General features: G+C 35.3%; 1 protein-coding gene across 1 annotated transcript in view; it reads left to right on the forward strand.

Moving 5' to 3' along the window:
* Positions 1-828: 828 nt before the first annotated feature.
* ALKBH8 (alkB homolog 8, tRNA methyltransferase) overlaps positions 829-12364 on the forward strand; it is a 65993-nt gene continuing 54457 nt past the window's right edge. Inside the window, exons 1-5 of the mRNA XM_065882843.1 lie at positions 829-957; positions 5057-5294; positions 7991-8122; positions 9149-9244; positions 11274-11378. Coding sequence (XP_065738915.1) covers positions 829-957; positions 5057-5294; positions 7991-8122; positions 9149-9244; positions 11274-11378 — 700 coding nt within the window. The remainder of the gene's footprint in view (positions 958-5056; positions 5295-7990; positions 8123-9148; positions 9245-11273; positions 11379-12364) is intronic.

The following is a 12364-nucleotide window of genomic DNA, read 5'->3' on the forward strand; positions in this document are numbered from 1 at the left end:
AAAATAGACTTCTATAATAAAGCATAATGTAGGGTGCTGATTTGGATAGTACAAAGACCTTTTTTGGAATAACACTCAGTAACTACTTGCTGATTGACATATTTCAAAAAAAATGAAAACACAATTCTATGGGGTTCTTATACCTGTTATTTTAAAAATTATAGATACAAAAATATATAACATATAGCTTAAAAATAATAAAACAAACACCTAAACCACCACCTAGCTTAAATATTTTTGATGCCTCTACGTGTCCCTTTCATATCACAGTTCTCTCCTCCCCCTATGAAATAACTTCTCTCCTGAACTTTGTGTTTATCATTTCCTTGCTTTTCTTTGCATTATGCTACATATGTATTTCTAAACAACATATGGCTTACTTTTGGATTTTGAACTTTATATAATGGAATCATACTGTATATTCTTCTGTAAATTTTGTCTGTTTGTTTCTTCTTTTTTTCCTTTCCTAATATTATGTTGTGAGATTTGTTTGTGGCACATTTTACCTTGGACTTCATAAGTAAAGGGAACGCATGTGGGAAAATAGCTCACTTAATAGCACTAAAGCATTGACATGTTTTGTAGAACCTACCAGAGATGCTATTAGATGTTCTTGCTTCTTTGTTACCTTCTTAAATATTCCTTTATTGTCCATGCATCTGTTTGTTCTCACTTCTCTTGGTTGGTGACAAGTATGGTAACCATTTAAAAATTATCACATAGAAATATTTATAAACTATAAAATACATGAATAGTATTATTTTAACTGTTTCTTGGGACTCTTTAAGGTTGACATTTTATACTTTTTTTTTTTTTTTAAGTATTGCCATGGACAGCAACCACCAAAGTAATTACAAACTCAGTAAAACTGAGAAGAAGTTCTTAAGGAAACAGATTAAAGCCAGGCATACTTTGCTGAGACATGAAGGCATTGAGACAGTATCCTGTGCTACTCAGGTGACCTAAAACTATTATTATCATTTGAATGTAAATGTATTGCCATGTTAGTGTGTTCTAAGTAATATTTCTTAATAATTGCTCAGAGAAGAAGGCTATAATTGTTCCATCATGTGTTACGATCTGTGTTAAATATACATATGATAAGACCTGCTAACTTTCTATTTGGGGACATAGCCTAGTATAGTTTGAATTTCCACTGAGGAATTTGTAATTCTGTATTAATAACAATAACACTATACAACTGTTTACAGTTTACAAAGCATACTTATATTCATTATTATATTTAATTCCCTAGAAATCCTTATGAGGTAGATGAGAAAACTAAGGTTCTGAAAGGTTGTGATATGTCCATTGATATAAGGTGCTGAATAGAAACCTAAAGCTAGATTTTTTGTACCCTAATGCAGTCTTCTTTCTTCTATTCCTAACTTCATCTCTATTATAAAGTATTTGATTATATGCTGTGAAACATTTCTTATTTATGAGACCTTATTTACAAAGCCTTTTTATTTTCTGATGGGCAATGATTAAATGATATATATGTATGTATGTATAGATACCCCCCACCCCCCTTCCACACACACACACACACACACACACACTCACACACATATACACACAAACTCTTCCTGGGCTATGAATGAGAAGAACTTATTTTAACTCTTAGCTTCTCCACGTATTTGTACATGAGCAGTACCCTTTGACCTCAGCTTTCTTCATTTGTAAGGACATAGTATTACATGCTTTTTATTCCATTGGATTGTTACATTCTAAAGAGAACACGTATATGATAGTACTTCTTAGTCATTAAAATACCACATGAATGTAAAGTATTCTTATCATATTCTTTCTGGTTCTAAAGATATAGGATAACAGTAGTAAGGCAGCTTAGCTGGCATCTAACTGAGGACCAAAGACATACAATTTAGGAGGTGAAGCTGGGATTAAGATTTAGACCTCTTGATTCTCAGACCAGTACTCTTCTCTAATGCTTTTTCTGTCTTCTGTACTGCATCATAGTTTAGGAATGAGTGCTCTATTTAGGGAGATTTAATATTAGCAGGTAAAAGGCCCAGACTTATATTTTCTTAAATATTAATAACTTCAGGCCCTCTCACCCGTGGCATCCACGCACAGCGTGCCTCACGCCCAGGTTCCTGCACTGTTCCCTTGCAGCCATGAGACGCCAGGTGCTCCTTCTGCTCCTGCCACCCGTGCTGGCCACACTGGGGGCTCGGGGGCTCCATGACCGATGAAATACACTGTAACGTGATGAGGCAAGCTGCCTGTGGTGGGAGATGCATTCCTATGGCCTGGCTGTGCAACAGAGGGCAGGAGTGCCTGGATGGGGCGGACGAGCAGTGTGCTTTGCAGGTGCGAAATCTTCATCAAGCGCTAATCACTGAAGAAACAGTTGTAAGGTATCATCCAAAAAAACCAGCATCATGGAGGATTTTTCCTTTCCTGAAGTACACCTTCAATAAAAGCACATATACATGAAAAAAAAACAAACCCAATAATTTCAGAGAATTTAAACCAAATCCCTCAAAAAAGGATGGAGTAGATAATAGATTAGAATTAATGTCTGCACGCACTTCCTGCCAAGACCCACTGAGGCTGTGAGGCATTCAGAAGATTTATGATATACCCTATTTTCATCAATTCTCAAGCATAACTGGCTTTTTTTCCCTTACAGGGGTTGTGAAGACAAGTGGTAAGAAAAGAAATGGGTTAAGTTTCTTTGCTGCCTCTGAAACTTTCTGGTTGAGGTTGACTTTTTTCTTCAGATCTCTAGAAGCTTTAATCTCACCTTCATGGCTTCCAAAGTGTCATTTTATTTGGACTTGATTACTTTTTTCTCCTCAATATTTTTAAAGGAAGAGAAAACAATTGTAGATGGACTTCCAATTATATATTATCAATCGAGGGGAGAACAAATGCTTTTTTCACTGTATAAGTACAGGTGCCTTTGTACAACTTTATAGTGATTGTTAGATTTTTTTAGAGCCATTATCCTCAGATTATCAGGACTGAAGATAATTTAAAGTCTGAATTCTCTTCTTCATATTACTGGAAAAATTGCTTGGCTGAACAACTATTTATTAAATTAAGCATTTCATTATATTCTATAACTCACATGTAATAATAAATAAGTTCCTCCCTTCCCTCTACCATTGCACTCATTTTTGTGTGGTTTGCCTTTAGCATTGCCCACAAATCACTTGGATAGCATTTTTGAGGACCTTTAGTATTCCTCAAGTCACCTCTCACTGTTTTCCCCAATTCCTAGATGGGACAGTGGACCCTTGACATTTACAAAACCTTTGCAGTTCCTTAGATTTGGGAATATTGGAAATGTTTTTGTAATTATGGCTACATATGACCAAGCTATTTCTGGTACTTTAATTTATAACTTCACTGAATGAGGTCCAGGACAAGCCATCTGAGACTAAATTTTATACCATATTTTATAGTATTGTATTAATGTGTTTATTAGTGTGTGTGTGTATATTTACATACATATAAAGTATTGGCTGCCCCATGAAAGAACAGAGCTTTACTTATTATCCAATTTTTTTTTTTTGCGGTACGCGGGCCTGTCACTGTTGCGGCCTCTCCCGTTGCGGAGCAACAGGCTCCGGAACCGCAGGCCCAGCGGCCATGGCTCACGGGCGCAGCCGCTCCGCGGCATGTGGGATCCTCTCGGACCGGGGCACGAACCCGCGTCCCCTGCATTGGCAGGCGGACTCTCAACCACTGTGCCACCAGGGAAGCCCTATTATCCAGTTTTATAATAATTGTTTTATATTCTTTTAAAACAGTGTTCTAGATATTCCCATTTTATGCATATGAAGCTAAAACATTATGTTCTACACTCATAAATCAGGTGTTGGCAGACTACTGTCTTCAGGTCAAATCTGGCTTGTGAGATAAGAATGAGTTTTCCATTTTAAAGGGTTGTTTAAGAATAAAACAAGACTATGTGGCAGAGGCTTATATGACCTGTGAAGCTTAAAATATTTACTATCTGGCCCTTTTCAGAAAAGTTTTGCCAATACCTGGTATAAATGATGAAACTGATGAGTGTAGGCCATCAGTTGTTTACTTTTGTTATGCTACAGAGTTTAAAGATCTTAATGCTGTGTAGAATGTTTTTTAAGTACAAAGACTATAATGGCACTAGGCCATAAGCATCAGAATAAAAATAGAAAACCTCCCCTACCTAATTCCTTGAGTAAAGTTGAACAGGATTGCAAATGACAGGAAGTAAGCATGATATTTACAAAGGAAAAAAATTTAATTGCAAAATGACTGAATAACCCACAAACAGAGGAAATTTTTCCTGTTTTATGTTCAATAGAACTTGTAATTGTTTTTTTCTTCCAGCCAGTACCTTTACCTTTAGTTTTTAGTAAACATTGTATAATGGTTATATCAAAAAGTATGGATTCTGGAAACTGACAGAAGTAAATTTGAAACCCAGCTCCAACTAATCACCACCTTAACCTCATTTTTCTGATTTTTAGTTTCTTTCTGTATGAAGTGGGGCTTATATTACCCACTTTGTAGGATTGTTGTGAAGATTATGTTAATGAAGATTGAGTAGGTAAAAACATATAGCACAGTGTCTAGCAAAAAAGCAAGTATTGGGCTTCCCTGGTGGCGCAGTGGTTGAGAGTCCGCCTGCCGATGCAGGGCACACGGGTTCGTGCCCCGGTCCGGGAAGCTCCAGCATGCTGCGGAGCGGCTGGGCCCGTGAGCCATGGCCGCTGAGCCTGCGCGTCCGGAGCACAGGCTCCGCAATGGGAGAGGCCACAACAGTGAGAGGCCCGCGTACCACAAAAAAAAAAAAAAAAAAAAGGCAAGTATTATGTAAATCCTTGTTTCTTCTCTCTGCCTCCTCTTTCTGTTTCATTATGTTAAATTTATGAGCAGTGAAAGTTATCTTTTAATTTGCATGTATATGGTCATTAAGAAATGAATATTTTACTGAAAAGGCTATTAAAAATCAGTATTATTTACAATATCTTATTTTTAAATTTCATTTAAAAATAACAGATTGATATCAATTGCTCATGTTACTTTCTTTTTTTAGAGCCTGATTGTTGCCAATGGTGGTTTGGGTAACCGAGTGAGTAGGAACCAACTGCTCCCGGTGTTAGAGAAGTGTGGATTGGTGGATGCTCTCTTAATGCCACCTAATAAGCCCTACTCATTTGTAAGATACAAGACTGTAGAAGAATCCAAGAAAGCCTATGATACTCTCAATGGAAAAGAAATAGTGGATGACTTAGGACAAAAGATTATTCTGTACTTGAATTTTGTGGAAAAAGGTATATCATACAGGTATCTTTTTACAAATGGTTTTTGCTTTTGTGTGTTTTCTTTTCTTACCTCAGTTGGAAGTTTCAGTTATTGTGAAACAGAATTGAATGTCAGTTAAGCAACCCCTTTTTGTTTAACAAACATTCTTTAAGTGCCTAGTTTGTACAGGCATGGGACTAGTAGTTGAAGAGAGGTGATTTAGACATAGCTTACCAATCTAACAATACATTTATTATGTATGCATGTTATTTTGGAGCCCTGCTATCTAATTGTGTCTTTCAAAATTTATTTTTGAGGATATAGATCACCAATTTATTTTACAGTGTCTACCCAGAAGCTTTCAATTAATCACTTAGGAATTAATAGTGATCCAAATGATTACGTGCCAAGGTTCATGATTATGGAGGAGCAACTTTAGCTACCAAAGATCCCCAAAGCTTTAGAGTGGCGGTGTCCAGTAGAACATTCTGTGATGATGGAAATATGTTCATATTTTATATCTGTACTGTCCAACACGATTGTTTGGTTTTTAAATTTAATTTTATTTAAATTAATTAACTAATTTAAATAAAAGCTTTGTAGACTGATTTACAGAATTGCTGCAGGGATTATTACATCTTTTCACCACTGAGCCATGGAAATGAGATACATTGAGATGAACTTAGACTTCTAATCTCCTCCTATTATATTCATTTGCCACCTATTTAAGCAATTAAAGAGTTTTGTTTAGATATGCTGAGAGTGGGTAGGAGAGTAGAATATGATCAAATTTATGTTTTATAAAATAAGGTTCAAAGGAAACTTTAACTCCTTTAAAGATATATTTTAGAAGTTATAATTCTCAGTGTCTATAGGTACTTAATTTTTAAAATTTCTTTTAAAATTTCTTTATTTTAATTTATTTATTTTTGGCTGCAATTGGGTCTTCGTTGCTGCACGCCGGCTTTCTCTCGTTGTAGTGAGTGGGAGCTACTCTTCGTTGCGGTGCACGGGCTTCTCACTGTGGTGGCTTCTCTTGTCGTGGAGCATGGGCTCTAGGCGCGCCGGCTTCAGTAGTTGTGGCACATGGGCTTAGTAGTTGTGGCTCGCGGGCTCTAGAGTGCAGGCTCAGTAGTTGTGGTGCATGGGCTTAGTTGCTCCACTGCATGTGGGATCTTCCTGGACCAGGGATTGAACCCATGGCCCCTGTATTAGCAGGCGGATTCTTAACCACTGCGCTACTGGGGAAATCCAATATGTGCTTAATTTTAAATTTGACTTAAGCTTTCAGATTTTGAAAACTAGATTATTTCGTATTTTGTGTTTGTGATCAGTTTTTGAAAATTGTATGCTTTAGGAATAAGTTTTTTTTTAATTGGGGTACAGTTGTTTTATAATGTTGTAGGAATAAGTCTTAATCAAAAAATATTGTCCTTGGGTTTTCCCCCATTCAGCATGTTGAACACTGTAAGAAATTGCATGAAATGAGTTTTGGAGTGTTTTTTATTTGAAATCCTGTATTAGGTCCAGATGTACTTTTTTAATGTATTTTTTATTGAAGTATAGTTGATTTACAAGGTTGTGTTAGTGTCTGGTGTACAGCAAAGTGATTCGGTTTTATATGTGTGTGTGTGTGTGTGTGTGTGTGTGTGTGTGTGGAAAAGAATATGAGAAAGAATATATATGTATATATATATTCTTTCTCATATTCTTTTCCATAATAGTTTACTACAGGATATTGAATATAGTTCCCTGTGCTATACAGTAGGATCTTGTTGTTTATCCATTCTATATATAATAGTTTGCATCTGCTAATCCCAAACTCCCAAAACCATCCCACTCCCACTGCCCGCCCCCCTTGGCAACCAACCACAAGTGCATTCTCTATGTCTGTGAGTCTGTTTCATTTGTGTCATATTTTGGATTCCACATATAAGTGATATCATATGGTATTTGTCTTTCTCTTTCTCACTTACTTCCCTTAGTATTATAATCTCTAGGTGCTTCCATGTTGCTGCAAATGGCATTATTTCATTCTTTTTTATGGCTGAGTAGTATTCCATTGTGTGTGTGTGTGTGTGTGTGTGTGTGTGTGTGTGTGTGTGTATGTTTGTATTTACCACATCTTCTTTATCCTTTCATCTCTCAATGGACATTTATGTTGCTTCCATGTCTTGGCTATTGTAAATAGTGCTGCTGTGAACATTGGGGTGCATGTATCTTTTTGAATTATAGTTTTGTCCTGATGTATGTACAGGAGTGAGATTGCTGAGTCATATGACAACTCTATATTTAGTTTTTTTAAGAAACCACCATACTGTTGTTTTACACTCTTCTATTACTTGACCATAGGAGCAAAAATGAGTATTTAAATTTTTGTATTCAATATTTAGAATCTGGTTTGTTTATGGAGGTGCATACTGTAGATATTATGAGAAACCTTTTTTCTTAGTGAGATTTAAAAAGTGGCTTAATTGTGTTCAAACAAAATATTTAAGTAAATACTGTTCTATTTGCTACTGGTAATTGCAGTGGATAAAATGTACCATAATTTTTATCTTGGCCTTTATTTTTTGTTTTTAATATGTTGTGTGCCTTTCAGCATTCTTATTTCTAAAAATGAGGTTTGGGGTTTTATGAACTGATAAATGGCTATTGGACAGAATTATTTGTCTATGAGAACTTTAAGTTTTGTATTTTGACTATTTTAATTTCATTTCCCCAGCACAGTGGAAAGAGTTGGGGCTTCAAGCCTTGCCTCCAGGCCTCATGGTAATAGAAGACATTATTTCTTCTGAGGATGAGAAAATGCTTTTGGAAAGTGTTAACTGGACAGAAGATACAGACAATCAAAATTGTAAGTAAAACTTTAAATCTGGTATTTAAAAGTTTCTGCAAAATGCCTTATCCTCCTTTGGTTTATTAAAACTATTTCCTCAAAATTACTGAAAGTACCCTGGATACACTGTTAGGTAAGTCATACCAACAATTCTTAAGAGCATTAATAATAAATAGCATTTATATAGGTATCAATTTAAAACTCCAAACTGATTAATATTTATTAGTCAACATTTGTGCAACTAACATTTATAAGCCGTTTTATATACAGTTGATTGTCTGTTCCGTATCCATGAATTCCGTCAACCATGGATTGAAAATATTTGGAAAAAAAAGAGAAATTCCAAATAAATAAAAAGAAAAAAGAAAAATTCCAGAAAGTTCCAAAAGCAAAACTTGAACTTGCCGCTTGTTGGCAACTATTTACATAGCATTTACATTGTTATTTACAACTATTTTACATAGCATTTACATTGTACTAGGTATTGTAAGTAATCTAGAGATTATTTAAAGCATGCTGGAGGATGTGAAAGCTGTATGAAGGTTACATGCAAATACTGCACTATTTTATGTAAGAGACTTTATTGTCCTTGGATTTTGGTATTTGAGGGAACCAATCCCCCAAGGATACCCAGGGACAACCCTATATTGTCTTATTTGGTTCTCTCCACCCTAAGACAAATTTCCTATGAGGAATCAGCAGTTCAGTAACATATCATTAGAATGTAGTAAGAACCTCCTGGAGAAATTTACAAATTAGTTACTTTGACTCTTTTCCAGATCATTAGCAATCTTATGAGTGGCAGTGGACATGTTTAGCTCTTTCAGATTGACTGGGTGAAACCCTTAAAAGTTTGTTTCAATTTTAGACTTAAAAGAATAGCAGCTATGAGGTAGAATGTTTCATTTTACTAAAGACAATAATTTAGCAGTTAACAAAAGTTACCACTACTAAATCAATCCTTATTCATAAAGTTGACTTTGAAATACATGAGGAATCAAATTCTTTTTCTCCTAAATAGTTTACTTTCTTCTCTTCATACAGTTCAAAAATCCTTAAAACACAGAAGAGTAAAGCATTTTGGCTATGAATTCCACTATGAGAACAACCATGTAGATAAAGATAAGCCATTACCTGGGGGTAAGTAATTGTTGTGTTTTTTTTATACATTAAAAAAATTTTTTTTAATTTATTTATTTAATTAATTTATTTTTGGCTGCATTGGGTCTTCATTGCTGCATGCAGGCTTTCTCTAGTTGTGGCGAGTTAGGGCTACGCTACTCTTTGTTGCAGTGCACGGGCTTCTCATTGCGGTGGCTTCTCTTGTTGCGGAGCATGGGCTGTAGGTGCATAGGCTTCACTAGTTGTGGCACGTGGGCTCAGTAGTGTGGCTTGTGGGCTGTAGAGCACAGGCTCAGTAGTTGTGGCACACAGGCTTAGTTGCTCCGTGGCATGTGGGATCTTCCTGGACCAGGGGTCGAACCCGTGTCCCCTGCATTGGCAGGCGGATTCTTAACCACTGCACCACCAGGGAAACCCAGTAACTGTTAATAAATAATAAGGGCTGGTAAAAAATTAATATATTAATAATATTAGGATATCATGGTTGAGATTATTTTTCATTTGTCATTTGTAGGTAAACTTATGAAGCAGTTGATTAAATTTAAACCATTTTAATTAACTAAATAGTGTAGTTTTGTGTTAAAAATGTTATACATATAAATAAAGCTAAACTTAATTTCTCTTGAACACTATCCATACTCCCATACTCCTCTTCAGAAGTAGTACCATTAACAGTTTAGTGTATACTGTTTCAATCCTTATAAATGAGTTTACATCCAAATAACCTGTAAACGTATATAGGTGTTAACACGTAGTATTACATTGTATGTTATAAATTGTATATTCATATATTACCACATTATCACAGTATGTCTTAGAGATCTTATATAGGTTTTCATTTTATTGAATGTTCAATAATAGCTTATTCAGTTAATTTCCTTTTGCTAGACATTTAGGTTATTTCTAGTTTTTAGCTGTTACAAGTTGTGCTGCAATGAATATCTTTGTATACACCTCTTTATGCATTAAAGCAAGAGTTGCTCAAGGGAAACTACTAAATTAGAATTGTGTCAGAGTTATGTTCGTTTAAAAATGTCAATAGACACTGACGAATTGCACCCTAAAAAAGCTATACCAACATACTCTCACGAAGTGTGTACCTCCTTCCCCTTACCCCAGCAGCATGTGATATTGTAAAACTTTTAACTTTATAATCACCTGATTACTAGTGAGGTTGGCCATTTTTATTTCCTTTTCTGTGAATTCTTTTTCATCTTCTTTACCAGTTTTTTCTAATGGGTGGTCAAATATATTAATAAGAATTTGCTACATAATCAGGATATTAATCCTTTGGTAGAATTCTTTGTTGGAGTTAAATTTATCTGTATTTTTATGACTTTAATCTTATATAAATATTTCCTTTGCCTCATGAAATAACATTTATGACTCCAATAAAAGTAAGTTAGTTCCACTTTGAAAAGCATGTTTTTTAAAGAGAAATAATTTAAAATAATTAAATTTAAAGTAAATTAATAATTTAAAATAACAAAAAAGAAAGTGGTCAGGCTAATTTCCAGTATATAATATCATAAATGTTACAATCTTATTTCTGTTTTACAAAATACCAAAATTGTTCTCTGCAAAATTGTTCTTTTGTACATTTTATTTCATAAAATCAATAAAATAACTTTAAAAGATTCTTAAAATTTTGTTTTAATTTTACTTTGCTTGTGAGTTTACTGTTATGTTTGGATCTGACCACTAAACTAAAAGATGTGTGATTTTGTTTTGTTTTGCTTTGTTTTGTCTTTGCGGTATGCGGGCCTCTCACTGTTGTGGCCTCTCCTGTTGCGGAGCACAGGCTCTGGACGCGCAGGCTCAGCAGCCATGGCTCACGGGCCTAGCCGCTCCATGGCATGTGGGATCTTCCTGGACTGGGGCACAAACCCGTGTCCCCTGCATCGGCAGGCAGACTCTCAACCACTGCGCCACCTGGGAAGCCCCAAAGCTGTGTGATTTTTATCATAGTGACTATTTTTTCATTCTTGGGTAAAACATGCAAAGTAAATATTTTAATATGTTTCACCTTTATGATTACTGGTTTCAGGTCTTCCGGACATTTGTGATAGCATTTTGGAGAAATGGTTGAAGGAAGGTTTCATTAAACATAAACATGATCAACTGACTGTTAACCAGTATGAACCTGGGCATGGTGAATATTTCTTCTTCTAAAATTCCAGTCATATATTTCATAACTAAGTGGGTTATATAACTCTCTAAGATCAAAGATAGTATTTTTTAGCTCGAACTGACTCTTAATTTGCTTATGTTTGTTACCTGTGTTGATTTCAATCCATTTGCAATTCTACACTCAGTCTCTTGAGGAATTTGCATCTCTAAGTGTAAACAGACACAGTTGCTATTTGTGATTTTCTTTGTTCTCCCTCAACATTTTCTTTTAGAGAGGGAGAAGATTGCTTTAAAAACAAAGGAGGCATGTAAAGTGGAAGAAATCAAATAATTTACAGGTACATAGAAGAAGACTAACTGGTTGGATCATCATGCTCTTCTTTCTCTTCTGTTGAGAATGTGGAAGACAGTTCTAGGATGACATTTTAGTAAAAAATCTTTAGGTTATTGATTTTTTGCACTTGTTAGCAGCATCTTCGCCTGATATTTGTACTAATCAAATGATATTGGGGGTTTTATTAATGGCAGGAGTTGTGGTGTTTTTTCCTTCTCTGCATTTATCAGGATGTTTTATGATAGCTTATTTACCTGTCAGTCTTTCCATTGGTCTATAAGCTCCTTGAGGACAGAGATTGTGTCTTACTAGGTTTAGGTACTCTCACCATGTAGCAAGGTTCCTTTCAAGTAAGAGATACTCATTTAACATAGATTGAGAGACTGGTGGAAGAAGCCATATCTTAGTTATTGATAAGATTAGTCTTCACACCTGGCTGTTTTTTCTGTTCTACAGGTACTTGGGAATCCAGTATTCAGAGGTCAAAATGACTTTGTTAGTTATCTTTCATACTTCCTCTTGGGCTGGGATTGAGTAAATGTTCTAGTTAAGGAGTGACTCTCAAATCTTGATTTTACAGTCAGGTCACAATGGTGCTTTAACATGAAGTTATATTTTTAGTTTAGACTTAGTTTAATTTTATTCACATTGACCTTAAATGTTTCCTTTTAACT

Source organism: Phocoena phocoena, chromosome 8, assembly GCF_963924675.1.
Source record: "Phocoena phocoena chromosome 8, mPhoPho1.1, whole genome shotgun sequence".
Lineage (NCBI taxonomy): Eukaryota > Metazoa > Chordata > Mammalia > Artiodactyla > Phocoenidae > Phocoena > Phocoena phocoena.